The sequence below is a fragment of the Podarcis liolepis genome (assembly GCF_965112155.1).
Source record: "Podarcis liolepis genome assembly, chromosome: 1".
Lineage (NCBI taxonomy): Eukaryota > Metazoa > Chordata > Lepidosauria > Squamata > Lacertidae > Podarcis > Podarcis liolepis.
The window spans coordinates 20,648,603-20,665,100 of record NC_139554.1 but is presented as its reverse complement, the minus strand read 5'-3'; the positions used below and the strand labels follow the sequence as shown (position 1 = coordinate 20,665,100).

The window sequence follows — 16,498 nt, the reverse complement described above, 5'->3', positions numbered from 1 at the left end:
AGAAACGAGGTTCTATCTCTGGAAGGCAGGAAAGACGATCTTCTCCCTGGGCTAAAGAATGATCATGATCCTGCCTTGCTCCCTTTTCCTGAGCCGACAACACACTCAAGTTAGCACGAATAGAAAAGTTACAGAAATGAAGTGGTTTACTTTTGACACACACACAAAAGCATTTTGCTGCCTGGTGCACTGTACAGAAGAAGCAAAGATGGAACACCCAATGAGTTGACTTATGTTGCAGAATTGCAAGGAGAAACTGGTGTCACTGCAATTTAAAGCACAATCGATATTCCCGTGGATTGGAGCACTGATCACACTTAAGAGTCCATTCATTTCACTGGATCATGCATAGAAGCATTGCTCCGTGGTTTGCATTCCTAGACAGTTATTGGTACCAGATTTTGTGTGATGATCTGTAGCTCATCAATTTGCTTGACTGGTATTATATCGTATTGTGTAAATAAGCCGTACACATAATGGTTCCCCTTCCAAAAAACACTATGGAGCGGTGTCCAGTTCATAAGAAAAATTCATGCATGGTTCAGGTTCACTGACTAAAGAAGTCCCAGAATGCTATCTGTTTTTCTGACACCTTAAAGAATAACAAATATATTGTCATGTCAGCTTCAATGGACCAGAGGTTATTTCATCAGATACATGCTTATGCCACAATATATGTGCTAGTCTTTAAGGTGTCATAAAATTCTTGGTTGTTTTAACACTGGAAAAACATTTCAAACAGCCATTTGTACAGATATCTGCATGTAAGATCAGCTCACTGTGAAGTCACACACACACACATAAAAGTGTTAAGTTTAGGGGTAAGTTGTTTGAGATGCTTTGGAGATGAAAAATCATTATCATGTGAAGCTAAAGGTTTCTTCACATATTAGGATTGTGAGATATTTCTTTCTAGGAGTTTCTAAGCTTTTACAGATGGGTGACAATAGCAGAGTATCTGATAAAATGCAGAGTATGGGTAGAAGGATCAACAACAAAAGGACTTGAAAAATCTACCTCTAGGACAGAACCATAGAGAAAATAAATACCAGGAAAGGTAGCATGCTTAGATAAGGTTCCTAGGCAATCACCCATCCAGATACTGGCCAGACTGAACGTTCTTAAACTTCAGAGACATAACTAAATCTGGCACTAATGATATTATGTGTATAGTGGCTAGAATTCTTAGCACCCTTCCAAAACTACAATTCCCAGGATTCTTTGGGGTGGGGGGCAGGGAGCCATGGAAATTAAATTGTCATAAATATTAGTTATATATATTAGTTTGCTGTGAAAAGGCACCCCCAGATAATCAGTATTTTCACCATTTACTTTGCATTTATGTCTAAAAATTAAAAACCCTGATAATTAAAAAACAAATCCATGGGTATCCATGTAACTTGAGACAAATACAATATTCAGTTCAAAATTCAAACATTCCCCCCCCCCCCCCAAGGCAGCACCATAAAGAGGTCAATTCCAGCAAAATCCCAATAGCATGGATGGAATGAATGAGAACCCTTTTTATTATCTGAAACTAACAGGATCAAGCCTTAGCAGAAGGGAAAGCTTAGCACAATAAGCTCCCCCCCCCAAAAAAAAAATTCTCCACTTTTATGAAAGCATTCTTCCTTTTTATAAAGCTGGGCATGAAAATTATATGGATGTGGAACGTCACCTTCCTTTAAATAGTGCAATTATGACATTTCCTATTATATACAGATCACAGCAATGGTTAGGCTCTGCTTATGGAGCTATGAGGCAGATGCATGTGCGAGGCAATGCCAAGCCTGCGCTCTTTTACTCTTATTGGAGTTGACAAAGGCTTTTTGTTTTGAGAAAAATAGACCCCCCCCCAGGTAACAACTGGGGTTGCAGGAAAACGATGGCTTCAAGGGGCAGAAGTGCTAGGCAAGTGGGTGGGAAGAAGACCTGTTTGCCGCCTTCTCCTCCTCTAGAAATTTGCTATGCCTTTTTTGGAACCAATCTACACTAATTCCAGGAGGAGACGTTGATCAATGGCTTGTGAAAAAGAGAAAAATTGCGGGTAAATGCTTTGTTACTGCCGCCTGCTCACGGTTACCCCCGTCTTTTCCTTCTGAGAAACACGAGACCCTGCTGTGTAGTACAATCGGCCTAATAGTGGCATTTTCACACATTTCCAGCAGGAAGTGGGGCTCCGGGCATCAAAATGCACGGCTGAGCTTGTAAAAGCCAAATGACAAAGCTGGAGCAAGAGAGTCGTGTTTGAAAAAACGTTGCCTTTCCTTCCTGATTGAATGACACATTAACGAGTAAACAAACAAACCCCTGTGTTGCAAAATATGAGTCAGCAATATCAAAAGCAACACGATGGCCAGAAACAATAACAATGTGAAAAACTTCATGGAATAATTCAAAACATCAAAACTAACAAACTGAGGTCTAGTCTCTGAAAGTCCTTAAATGAATCATGGTGCCAGACTTTACCTGGCAGAGAGCAAGCTGTGAAGCTTTGTATAATCAGCAAATGTCCAATTCTGATGTCCAACTCTGAACTCTGCTGTACAGTGTTTCCAGATAACAACTACTGTTTCATTGAATTCTTCATCAGCCAATTAGTTCAACACTCATAAGTAGAAAGATATGTAATTTCTTCATTAACCAATCTTTTTTTGAATAGATATAATGAAAAATACTCTGGAACAGTGCTCATGTGATTATGTAGTCACTGTTGACTACCGTTTGCTAGTTTTGATGTTTTGAGTTATTCCATAAAGTTTTTCACATTGTTATTGTTTCTGGCCATCGTGTTGCTTTTGATATTGCTGAATGACACCTTAGACAGGGGCTGCTTCCTGTGTACCTAAAGTGGGGTGCCCGTCTGCCAATTTGCTGCTTAATTGTGGGGAGGGCAGAGTAGGAAAGGGTATCTAGTTATGGCAGAGAAAGCGCTTCCCCTGACTTCACACCACCTCCAGTGAGGCTAGTACCCCAATTTGAGATGCTGGAGAGCTGCCACCACCAAGCAAATGGTTTGACTCCTACTCTCATTGCCCTCAGCCAGCATGCCCAATGGTCAGGAATGATGGGAGTTGGAGTCCAGGTACATTTGGAGGCCCCCCAATCCTGCACCTCTGCTGTAAGGCACTCTCCTATGTTCAAGTCAACTATCGCTTCAGGACAAATCAAATGTTGTGGAGCCTCTAAAGCACAGACCCTACGGGGAGACTTCCACTAACTTGTCCCGCCTTGAGGGTGGCTTCATTTCTATGCTAGGCACAGGGATGAGAGGGAATACTCTAACTCTCCTCTATCACATTCTAATGCACATTCCAAGAACCAGATAGTTACAAAAAGCAGCAAAAAGAAGTAAGATCCTAGCCATATCACAGTCAAAGATAAAACACTACATTCTTTTAAACTGCTTTTTAATTGTATTTTTTGATATATTTTTTAAAAATGTTTTTAACTGTTTTATGGGGTTATTCAGCTGTTTATGTTTATATTTTGTTTATGTATTTTGTGTTTTTATATTGTAATTTTACCTTGAGAACCACCCTGAGACCTGTGGGTATAGGGCAGTATATAAATTTAATAAATAATAATAATAATAATAATAATAATAATAATAATAATAATAATAATAATAATAATAATATCAGCCTGCTCATTTGCCTGCATTGGATTCCCTGTACATACCTGCATTTACAGTGGTACCTCTGGTTATGAACGCTTCAGGTTATGAGCTCCACTAACCCGGAAGTAGCTGCTCCTGGTTGTGAACTTTGCCCCAGGATGCGCACGGAAATCACGTGCCGGAGGCCCCATTAGTGAAAGCATGCCTCAGGATAAGAACAGTTTCAGCTTAAGAACAGACCTTCAGAACGAATTAAGATTGTAACCAGGGGTACCACTGTAGTTTCTTGTAACCTATAGCTATCAGGTTTAAATAAAAGGCTGGCTTACTATATCCTTAAGCTCCACAAGTCATTCTGCACTGGATGCTCGAGGCAGAAAATAGGCTCCCCCCCCCCACCATTCCCTGGGAGTTGAAGTCAGTTTGAAAGCAGAAACCTGGCATGCTGTGTTTGTTTGCTCATTAATATATGCATTTACACGAACACTTTGCCCTAGTATAGGCATTCTTTGTACACATTACTTGACTGAAGAACTGCATTGCGAAAATTCGGCAACGTGCGAATTCCGAATTTCTGTTAGTGCATTTCCAGAAAGTGCGAATTAGGTAAGTTTAAGTGCAAACTGAATCAATTTCCCCTCCCTCTGCCCCCATTCCTACTTGGATGTGACCTCAGTTAGGACCACCACTTTCCCTACTCCTTGACAATCCAGCCTCACCAGCAGTATGTGTGAATGCCTTATGGGAAGACAGCCTGGAAAAATATGCGACTAGCCAATCCTTGTGCAATTTCCAAAGCAGAAAAAGTAACAATGGGTTGCTTGTGGATCCCCTTGTGCAATTACGATGGTGCCGTTTAGACTACAGGTCAGCTCAGCTTTTCCAAGATAAGTCTTATTCTTTGGAGACCCCTGATAATACTTTAGTAAACACATGCCCAGGTTTTAAACTAAACAGAACTGAGGCAGGTTTTTACTTTTTTTTTCTTTTTTAAGGAGGGATATCGAATGCTAAATTTCTTTCTCTCTCAGAAATGAAGACCACAACATGAACTGCGTGGAGTAATGGCAGAAAATAAGTGGATCTGCTTGCCTCTTAGCCTTACAGAAATATAATGGATCTAAACAAGAAAAAAGCTAACTTCTTTGTTCCACAGAAAAGGGGGGGGGGTCACATGAAAGAGAAAGCTAGCATAATATTTTGGAAAACACCATGATTCTGCAGAGAGCAGGGATTAAAGGTGATAACGGCTGCTAAAGTGACAGGGACGCGGACTTATAAAAAATATTGGGGGGGGCCCGGGAAAGTTCATGAATAATAAATAAGCTCATGAATATGCAAATAAAGTGGCGCCGCCTCCTCGTGCTGCGCCTATTAATCAGCTCCGAAGGAAATTGGGTGGAGCTTTTGCTCGGGAGGGAGGGCAGGAGGCATGCAGGCAGCCCGACCCTGTGCATTTTGGACTGGGGGAGGGGCGGCGATGGCGCTCTGCTGGAGGGGCGCCGGAGATTATTGGGGGGGCGGAGCCCCCCCAAACGAATTTTTGAGGGGGCTCGGGCCCCCTCAAGCCCCATGGAGTCGACGCCTATGTAAAGTGATCATAGTCTATCAGCAAACAAACCATTTCTAGGTTCTGAGCAGGGAGGCTGAGACAAAAGCTGAGCAGCTGCAGCAGCAGCTGGGTTAAAGCAAGAAAGTGGAATGTTTCGGAGCAGACTGATACGTCGAATACCAAGCTGGACTTGTCTGCCACCTTAGGTGACCCCTGCATGGGCTAATGAGTCTTCTTCCCAACCACACTGTGCCGGTTTGAGCAATGAACAAGTCAGCCTCCAGTGGACACTCGAGTAGCCAACAGCATAAGAACATCCCGTGCAGTTGGGCTGCTAACATCCCTGTGAAGCAGCCTCCTTATTTGCAAAAAGTTAATAGTCTTAATCCACAGCAGCAAAATATTTTAAGGACAGTTAAGCGATATCAGTAGACCTTTCCTCTGAATAATTTTTATGGGACCAGAGTGCAAAAAGGCAGTGAAGAATACCAGAGCAAGAACAGGCGCGGAAAGAGAGAGGAAGGGGGTGCAGTTCCAGTCTTTTTTTTTCCGGAGCGGAAGGGATGAAATCATCTTCCAGATCACCAGGGTAAGTGGTGCACCTTCCTTGCTCTAGCAAGCGATTGAGTTGTTAGTGACGTTTTGTCTGTTGTTTGGGACCGATTAGCATAGAGGAAGTCAGAGAATGGGGGGGGGGGGCAGAAATAAACAAGCAGAGGTTGGACACATCTTTCCTTTCCTTCCGCTGGCCATTCAAATGGTAACACTTCTTTGCAAGATTGTTTAAAAGCTAAAGGCTGAAATTCAGCTGGCTGAAAGCCTTTTGTTAAAGCCTAACATGCTTTACAGGGGGACGTGGGTGGCGCTGTGGGTTAAACCACAGAGCCTAGGACTTGCCGATCAGAAGGTCGATGGTTCGAATCCCCGCGATGGGGTGAGCTCCAACTTGGAACTGATAAGCATCAGAGAGTTCAATCAAGTTTACTCGCAGGTAACTATGCAGAGGGTTGCAGCCAAGCCATGCGGCTGTGATCAGGGATGGGATGCAATTCTCAGAGTGGTTTAGCAATCAATCCCTCTTCCCTGGGAACTCCAGGGGAATAGGAGTCTCCTAACAACTGTCAGCACCCATAACAAACTATAGTATAGGATTCTTTGGGGAAAACAATGGCTGTTAAAGTGGTACGATCCCTTTTATTTTATTGTATAGCGCAAATGGGGCCTAACTTGCAAAGAGAAAAGGGCTGGATTGTGCAATATGAGAGGCTGAGGATTAGAGGGTGATGACTAGACTCTGTTAAGTCCAGTGATGATTTCTCTATGGATGGGTCATCTACGCCAACACCCTGCAATGCAGGGGCCGGGAAGGAACCCCCACAGCAGCCCACTGGGGAGTGGCCATGTATTTCTGAATATTGCAGGGTAGAGAGTGAGTGAGTGAAAAACTGGATAGAAGGGGAAACCAAAGTTAACATCCTGGAAGAGGAAGTCTTACAGGGCAAAGTTTTAGAGACCCTGGATGTGCTGTCATATTCAGCAGAAAATTAATTCCATGCTGAGAGGAGGTTGGTGGGGGTGGGGAGACCCTGGGCTGCCAAAATGTGTTTCCAATTTAGTTTCCCCTTCTCCAACATTATTTCTTTTTTTGGTGGTGGTGGGGGGATATCATAACATTTGAAATGTTGAAGTGACGCTGCCACTATTTTGCTCTGACCTCTGCACATGGAAAGAATGTCTGCTATGTTGCCTACAATCACCCTATGCTTCTGCCTCCTCCTCCTCCAGAAACATCTCTCCTGCTGAGGTTGGCAGGATCTTTTGCCGGTTGGTAAGAAGTGAAACGATAGAGAGGGGTCAGTCGGACTCAAGCATTTCAAGTTATGTTAAGGGTGCGAGAGAGAAAGCGTTGATAACAGGAGAGTAGCAGTAATGGGGAAGAGAGATGAGATGGTGCAGCAAGGTTGAGGGGCCTCATCTTGCATATAAAATGGCTGAACATAGGAAGTCTGTGCAGGATCAGGCCAAAGACCCATTCAGTTCTCAGAGTGGCCAACCAGGTACCTATGGGAAGCTCATAAGCATTCACTCGGGGGCACATTGAGTCTTCCGGTGCCACAGAATTCTCAGGATAATCTCTTACCTTCTCACACTTTGGGTAGAACTGGCGGTGAGACGCTCAATGGTTGCCACTAAAAAAAGGCAGCTCCATGTGGAGTTCCCTTCCTCCGCCCATAGAATGTAATTATGAAAACGTGGTATGATATTACTATCTTGCCACAGCCAATCGCGTGGAACAGGTACAAGGTTGCAACTGTTAGCTGATTAATTGATTGGATTAACGGATTAATTCCTTTTTGAACAACTAAATAATAATAATAATAATGCTTCAATTAACTGAGTATCAGGTTTTTTTAAAAAAAAAATCTTTTAAATGCATGCACATATAAAAACAGAAGAAATAAAGCACCACCTGTAAAAGAGGTATTTCCCATTTTCTCTCACATGGAGGAGAAAAGATAGGGCCTGCCAGTGGTGTGCGGTGAATTTTTTTGTAGGTGAACAGAGTCAGCTTGCGAGGGCAATGTGGGTGGCAGGGGGATGTTGCAGGTACAAGCATCGTGCCTCCCTACCTAAGCTTCCTGGGCTTCGGGAAGGAGGCACCAAGCCTCTGATAGGATGCTGGATCCCAGCTGCCTCCTTCCCAAAGCTGAGCAGGCTTTGAGAGGGTGGCAGGAGGGCTTTTGGAGCCTTTAAGGGACTAGCCTAGTTCCGCTAGTCCACTGACCGCATGTTGCTGGTGCCTGCTGGAAAAGCAGATGTCCACCCTCTAAACCAGGCATAGACAAACTTGGCTCTCCAGATGTTTTTGGGACTACAACTCCCATCATCCCAGGCTATCAGGACCAGTAGTCAGGGATGATGGGAACTGTAGTCCCAAAACATCTGGAGGGCCGAGTTTGCCTATGCCTGCTCTAAAGATACAGACAATATGTGTTTGCTGTTTGCTTTAGTTCATGCTCATTTTCAAATGCATGCAAACTGAATAGATTTAAGTACTTAATGAACAACTACAACTAATCAACCAGGGTCTCTTCAAGCTGGTGGCCGCTGTAGTTTTCATAACATTCATGGGTTGAGGAGATGGAACTTGACTTGTGTGGCTATCTTTCTGCCGCCCCCACGACAGCCTCACATTTGTCCCCCTTTGTGGTTATGCCTTAGCTTTTGGTTTCTATGCTTACACAAGGATTTAGTTGAAACATCTACTGTTAGTCAACAAAGACAAAGGCATAAAATAAGAACAGCAGTAAAATTGGCAGGGTTAAAAATGGAAATGGTGATTTCAATATATCTTTCATTGAGACACATATATAAAAATCATATATACAGTATAAATATAGCCATATATTTTTAAAAAATATAATTTTAGCTCTAAGTATGAATACTTCATTTCTATGGACTGAGCCTATATGGACAATGCAGGTCATTTGACCAAGTTTCCAGTTTACACGGGTCCCTTAGTGAGTTGCCCTGGATTCTGGGGGACCTGCAGGAGGCGAGACACCTCAGGGAAAAGCCACTCGGATAACTTAATCTGTCACCTCAGCTGCACCTTCAGGCGTAGAGGACTTTTAAGTTGGTGGTGGGCCGTTGTATCTCAGCACCAGGTTGAAGGAGCGGGCATAATTGTTGGCGAGCTTGCAGCTGTGCGTCTCCTCTACGAGAGGCAGCAGGAAGGCGAGGAGCAGGAGGAGGAGCAGGAGCAGCTGGAGAGGCAAAGCGGCGCAGCAGACGCGGCGCAGGAAGGAACACGCCCCGGCTGGTCGTCCCTGAAAGACACAAACCAAATGGAGCATTAATGTCAGGGGTTGGGCAGATGAAGAGGAGGGGTGGAGACCACCTCCCCAGGAGCCCTCCAGAGAGGAGGAAGGGGCAGATGGTACTGATCTACAGGACTGGTCCGACACAGGGCACACCCCAGAGCAGAGGTAGTCAAACTAAGGCCCATGGGCTGGATACAGCCCACTGGGCTTGTTAATCCGGCCCGCGAACCTTGCGGACCCTTCCACTTGCTCGGTCAGTCCCCGCACTAAACAGGTGCTGCACAGAGGCCTCGCTGCACGGAGACTGACTTCCGTGACGTGGCCGGCATGGCTTCTGATTGGTTGCAGCCAATCAAAAGCCATGGATGCCTCTGGGCAGGCAGCGATGCTGGCAGGCTTCTGATTGGCTGCAGGAAGCTCCTGCAAAATTCAGAGAAGTGCAAATTTCAAAGGATAGCCGCATTTTCATCTTCATCTAGTTTAGGAAAGTGCAAATCAGAAAAGCACACTTTCAATATGAACTGAATCAATCCCCCCCTCCCAACAGCAGAGGGGACTACAAGTGTTTGGAGAACAGGAAGTAAAAGTTAATCACTCATCCTGTTCACTCTCTCGCCCTACAATTTTTAAATGCATCAAAAACTAGTACTGCAGGTGAAACTACACAGAATGTTAAATGTGTCTTTGCACCTGAAGTGACATTTCAGAGAAGGGGTTTTCATTATGACCACAGCAGGGAAAGAAAGTACCCATTTCCTCATCCCTGCCTTCTGGGTTCCCAATAATTATTTGCTCTTCCCAGCTAATACAATTTGCATTTTATAATCTAATCTGCAAGTTTATCATTTATTTGTTTATTAAATTTGTATTTAATTGTACCCACAGGTCTCAGGGCGATTAAAACATAAAATCGCAACATCAAAATGAAAAATGCATAATAAACACACACACACACACACACACACACACACACACACACACACACACACGGCACTGCATGTCAATCAGCCAAAGCCCTGGTAAAAGAGAAATATTTTTGCCTGGTGCCTAAAGGCACCAGCCCAGGGGTCAGCAACCTTTTTCATCCATGGGCTGGTCCACCGTCCCTCAGACCATGTGGTGGGCTGGACTATATTTTGAAAAATATATATGAACAAATTCCTATGCCCCACAAATAACCCAAAGATGCATTTTAAATAAAAGAACACATTCTACTCATGTAAAAACACGCTGATTCCAAGACTGTCCGCGGGCCAGATTGAGAAGGCAATTGGGCCGCATCCAGCCCACGGGCTTTAGGTTGCCTACCCCTGCACCAGCCGAACCTCCCTGGGGAGAGCATCCCACAAGTGGGGTGCCACTGTAGAAAAGGCCCGTTCTTGTGTTGCTACCTTGTGGACCTCTCATGGAGGAGGCACATGAAGAAGGGCCTCAGAAGATGATCTCAGGGTCCGGATAGGCTCATATGGAAAGATGTGGTTCTTACATGTGAAGAGGCATTTAACCAGTGGAGGCTCTTCCATTAGGTCAAATGGGGCTACCAGCCTCCCTCTGCCTTCAGCTAGCCCCCATTTGCCTGCCTTCTTACTTCCAACCAGTCTAAGGAGTCGCACTGGCTGTCACCTTCACCTTCCTCATTATCCATGTTGCCTTTCTGGAACTCAACGGAGAGGAGGAGTCTGTCATTTGATCTTGCCCCGCATCATGTCGGGCTCCTGGCTTTCTGTCTCACAAGTCCCAATAGGCCACAACTGCATTTAACATCAAACTTGGCTCTGTCCCTGAGCCATTAGCATGAGGTGATTTGATTCTTGGCACACCATCTGATAATTTTCAGACCATGAAGCCATTATGTAAGGCAGTGTGCCCTCTACATGTGCTAGCAATGCTTCTATGCAGGAACGGACCACACCCTCAAGAGACATGAGGTGCTGAGCAAAAGGGGCTGGAGATTTCTGGGTAGCATAAAAAGGGCTTCCGTGAGCCAACATTTGGGGTTGACCTATGTGTGACAATCTTCCAGACACTAAAATCTCTAAGAAAATGCTCAGTGTTGCAAACGATTTTTTCCAGACAATTTCTCAGCCTCGGTTTCCTCAAGGGAGAGCGCAGTTGCTTTTAGTATTAATTTTGAGATTTCCACGCGCCAGTTACACATTTTCCAACCTGTCTTGCGTGCCAGACAGGAACTTGGTGGCTGCTGGAGAGAAATGGCCGCCTTTGGTTGGGTATTCAGTTACAATGAAGTGCGAGTTTCACACACTTTCCCTCATGGCCAAAGCTCTGCTTCATGTTTGTATAGGTTTGCCAAGTTCAGGGGCAGCCGCCATTTTGGGATATACAGCATCTGAATCTAGCCATGGGCCTTCTCTGTTTAATCTCTGGACGGCAGCAGAAAGCTCTGGGTCCCCACCCCTTGCACCTCACTTTACAATCAGGCTGACTTATTTTCATTGCTCCCTGTACAAGCCTCATATTTTACAAGATGCCAGAGAATAAAAAGGGAAGTGGAACAGATGGTGAAATTTGAGTTCAACGTATAGCAGTAGCCTTTACAACTGGGTCTGCTGCTCCGAAATGGCTCATTATAAGAAGGGCAAGGGAGCAAAGTGGGCCAGGAATCCAATTCTGGCCTTACGAAAAGGTTTGGTTTCCTTCTGAGAACACCAGACCGGCACAATGCATTGTGGGGAAATAACAGCCTGGGTGTCTACATTAAAAATAACCACGTCCTATGTTTGCCAGGACTCGCCCCGGGAGAGTGAATTTTTCATTTATTTATGAGATTGCTTACCCCCACCCCTTCACTGAAATGTCCCAGGGCGGGTTGCAACAACCGAACAGAAATAGGTTTCATACAATTACAAAAGCAAACAAGCAAGCAAAAGCAGAACAGTATGGCTTAAATAATCTTCTTCTTCTTCTTTGGCGATCACTCATAGATGAGGAAGACTGTCTTCCATAAACACGGTTTTAACAATGAGTCCATAAATGACTGTGGAGGCCAATTCTGGATCCACACATCCTTCCACAGTGGAGACATTGGTTTCGGGGCGGGAGCTGATCATGGTGTGGATTTGCCAAGCGTGCCTTCCTCCTAGCATGTTTCTCCCTTGTGTCCTGAGTTTGAGCGTCTTCAAAGTCCATGACACCTTTGGTAAAGGCTGGTCTCCAATTGGAGCGCTCGCAGGCCAGTGTTTCCCAATTGTTGGTGTTTATAATACATTTTTTAAAACTTGCCTTCAGACAGTCTTTAAACCTCTTTTGTTGACCACCATTGTTACGCTTTCCATTTTTAAGTTCAAAATAGAGTAGTTAGGCTTAAATAATATGGAAGAGGTAGATATCACAAAACAAAATCCTTTTAAGAGCCTGCTGGATCAGGCCAATGGCCCATGCAGCCCAGCATCCTGTTCTTATAGTGGCCAAGCAGATGCCTGTCGAGTAACTGCAAACAGGATTGAAGCACTAGAGCACTCTCCCTCTGGTGGTTTCCAGCAACTAGTATTCAGATACATTACTGCCTCTGACCAGAGGATAGCCATCATGGCAAGTAGCCATTGATAGTTTTCTCTCCCGTGGATTTGCCCAATGCTCTTTTACTAGGAGTGAGTGCCATAGTTTTACCACACACTTCATTTAACTGTGAAAGGTGAAGAGGTGTGTCTTCAGTGTATGACTGGAAGCTGTACAACAAAGACAGCAAGATGCACCTCTGTAAGAAGGGAGTTCCAAAACTTAGAGAAAGACACTTTTGAGGGGGGCAGAACTACCAAGAGAGCCCCCTCTGCCACTCTTAACTGTGCTGAGGCACCGGGAAAGATTTCTGTTGTTCAGCTTCTCACCCAGTTGCTTTGTCCAACGTCCTTATGCACCCAGCAGGGAAATTCTAGATTCAGGGCTGCCAGAGTTCAGGTTTACAGGATCTATTTAACAGCGTGTCGTTCCGCTAGAACTTTGACAGGGATGGCCCAAGACATTTTGCTGCCCAAAGCAGACAAGATGGTGCCCACCATTCCGTGTACAGAAGTTAAGTGGACTGGAAATTGAAACTTCCTCAAAGCATGGGTGCCACCTGAGGTGACTGACTCACTCTACCTAGTGGTAGGGCCAGACTTACCATTCCCAGCACTCTTAATGAACTACAGACCCCAATATTATTATTTCTGGGGTGTGTAGGCACTCTAAACGTTTGGCGTGCATGCAGCCTCAGTGTAGCCATAAGTAACTCCTGCCAAATTCACCGTGAAACAGCACAGCAACTTGTTTTTTTGACATTATCGCATAACAGAAGGGGAATCGGGGTGTGTACAGAAATTGCAATGAGGAAAAGTAGGTTTCTAGCTCTTTGAGGTTCATGTGTTGGAACATCCCCCAAAAACTGCAAGTCCACCAGGTGCAGGAACTTAAATGCCTAAGAGTCTGGGATTGGACAATCTTTTCTTAGATGGTGAATGTAATGGCCACAAGAAAAATCCAGCCTAAAGCCAGTTGATTACAACCCTTGCTCTCCAGTGAGCTGAAACATTCCCATAACTATTTTTGGCATTGCGTCCTTTCTGTGTTTCTTGGAAACTGAATGAGATTTTGAAGAGTGGGTGCTTAAATTAATCCATCCCTTGGGATGCTTTGACATGCATGCCTAGCATCTGAGTAAGTGGCTCAAAGCTGCCATAATCCTGGCAGCATAAAGAAACAATTACAGCACAAAGGACAATAGTCTTGCACCCAGCTAGATGCCCCAAAGGAATCTTCCATCTCCTAAATCCCAGGGGGACATTCTAATCCCGGGAGTGGGGAGGGAATCAGAATTGCTTAAGGGCAAGTAGGAACAAGCTTCATTTCCCTAGCTCCCCCCCCCCCTCATGGCATGAAAGATTACAACATCTCAACTAAGGTTATTTTCCTCAAATAACCTTAAGCAAATAACCTTCCTGAAATGAGGAGTTGTTTTGCCTCCATATCCCAGGCAGATGGATATTAATCTACTTAAAGGATCTGATGATTAAGCAGTATATAAAGCCTGTTAAGTAAAAAATAAATAAAAATAAAACTATACTTCTGTGCTGCCTTTCAGCCTCAGTTCCCAACCTGTAAAATGGGAGAATGGGGACCTAGCTCACGGGGGTGTTGTGAGACCTGAGGAATGTGAAGCAGTTGGTAAACTGCGGTGCTGTTTCGCAAACAAGCTGCACACTATAGTTCTGATTCTCCCTTTCAGCTTATCCCTGTTGCCCTAAGGCAAACACCTGCAGGAGAGGTCATATAAATCCAGCATTCCTGCCACTGCTTTTCCTCCCACCTGCTCTCGGCTTGGCTTTGCCATGCTATCATGCTTAATGACTCAGCTGGTCGCCATGGAAATGCCCGGGCTGTCACAACTTCAGCATTGAGATGCCGCTGCAGGATCAAGGAGTGGGAAGGCACCATGGGCTTGTTGACTCGAGGCATGTGATCAAAATGCCATGCATCTTAGCTCTGCAGAGCACAAAAATTCAATCGCTGGAGCAACGGCGGGTCTCGCCAATAACACTGCCGAGGACAGCGAGGCACTGAGGCAGCTGCGGCCATTGCGCAAAATAACCAGGTGTGAAGACAGACATTAAGAGTGCTGGCAGCGTCGGAAGGGACAGAGGAAGATGCTGAATGCTAGGGAAACCTCAGGCCCAGGTATAAATGCCTCTCTGTCTGGCCCTGGAGACTCAGCCCAAGCTATACCCATCACTGGCCATGCTTCAACACTGAGTGCTTTTCCTGGCTGGAATGGGAACTAGGAACTCTGAGAATGCCTCTTGCTTGTCTGCTTGGAGGAGACAAGGTGGGGGAAATGAGTGTGTGTAGCAATGAACTTCCTATACAGAGGTGAAACTCATATTTGTTCCCTTGTCCACTTTGGCCTCTCGCTTGACCCACCATGGGCCTGCGGCCTTTGGAAGGTTGCTTAGAAGCAGAGGCAGAGTTAGGTTAAAAAAAAAAGGTAAAAAAAGTTAAGCCCAGTCAAAGGCAACTATGGGGTTGCAGCGCTCATCTCGCTTTCAGGCTGAGGGAGCCTGTGTTTGTCCACAGACAGCTTTCTGGGTCATGTGGCCAGCATGACTAACCCGCTTCTGGTGCAATGAAACACTGTGACAGAAGCCAGAGTGTACGGAAATGCCATTTACCTTCCCGCCACAGTGGTACCTATTTATCTACTTGCACTGACGTGCTTTTGAACGTCAGTTGGCAGGAGCTGGGACAGAGCAACGGGAGCTCACCTCATCATGGGGATTCAAACTGTTGACCTTCTGATTGGCAAGCCCAATAGACTCATTGGTTTAGACCACAGCGCCACCTTTGTTAGGGTAGTGTGACTGGTTCAGATGCACTGGGGCACCACAACAATGCTATAGAATGGAGTGAGAGAGGCGGGGAGAGGCTGAATTTTAGCATTGCACAGGGTGCCGCTGAAATACGAGAGCCAAAATCTGCCACTATCAGAAGGGAATGTGGCCCCTGTTTGAAAAAAGGCTCCCTACCTCTGCCTTATACCAAGGTGCCTTAAGAATGCAAGAAGAAGGACCATGCCAATGATCACAGCAGCCAACCAGATGTTTGCGGGAAACCCTCCAGGAGGATCCTAGCACAAGAGCACTATCTCCTCCTGTGGTTTCCAGAAACTGAATCTCTGCTTCTTCTGACTGGAGGTAGAGCATAGCAACCGTGGCTGGTAGTCATTGGCAGGCGTATCCTCCATGAATTTGCCTTATGCATGAATTTGCCTTATCTAGGGCTGTAGCTCAGTGAAAGAGCATCTCCTTCCATGCAGATGATCCCTGGTTCAACCCCTGGCATCTCCAGGTAGGGCTGGGAATATTCCCAGCTAGAAACTCTTGACAGCTGCTGCCAGTCAATGCAGACATTACTGAGCTAAACAGAGCAGACCAATGGTCCACCTAGCTCACTATTGTCCACACCAGGGTTGGGAAGCCTGTGGCCCTCCATATGTTGTTGGACTCTACCTTCCACCATTCCCAGCCAACATGGCTATGGGTAGCCATGACCATTGGAATCTGCCAGTACTCAGCTGGATGGACCAATAGTCTTATAGTCCTGGATTGGCAGCCCTACTTGCTAGGCTCTCAGAGGCCATTAGCCAGAGTGGGAGATTTCTCCCCTCTTTTCCACACTTGGAGAAGAGCAGCAGAATGTCACTCACTGGTGACTAGGCTAGCACAGCTTCGCAGGTGCCTCTTCATGCCAGGCGTAAACCTTCGCCTGCTACATTTCTGCAGGCCAGGCTATTAAAGGCACAAGAGCACAGCTAGTAAAAAAAAGTTGGCAACCGTATGACTTCTGTAAAAAGAATAGTAAACTTAGATAAACATTCCACCAAGCGTAGAAGGCAGTGTGTAAGAAATTATATTTAAAATGTTTAAAAGTGCCACTAGGACTGAACTCTAGCTGCACGGGCGGCCTAGCTGTCCTCAGTCACATTTGCTCTTGACTCATCCTCCTGAGGCATTT

The 16,498-nt window shown here is 45.3% G+C and overlaps 1 protein-coding gene across 3 annotated transcripts in view; it reads right to left on the bottom strand.

The window, feature by feature from the left end:
• Positions 1 to 6,363: 6,363 nt before the first annotated feature.
• Positions 6,364 to 16,498, bottom strand: part of SYNE3 (spectrin repeat containing nuclear envelope family member 3) — a 108,020-nt gene continuing 97,885 nt past the window's right edge. For 2 of the 3 annotated variants that reach the window (XM_083501548.1, XM_083501549.1), the window contains exon 19: positions 6,364 to 9,001. In XM_083501548.1, coding sequence (XP_083357674.1) covers positions 8,804 to 9,001 — 198 coding nt within the window. In that variant the 3' untranslated portion in view covers positions 6,364 to 8,803. The remainder of the gene's footprint in view (positions 9,002 to 16,498) is intronic. The other variant, XR_014525730.1, reaches the window with a different exon arrangement.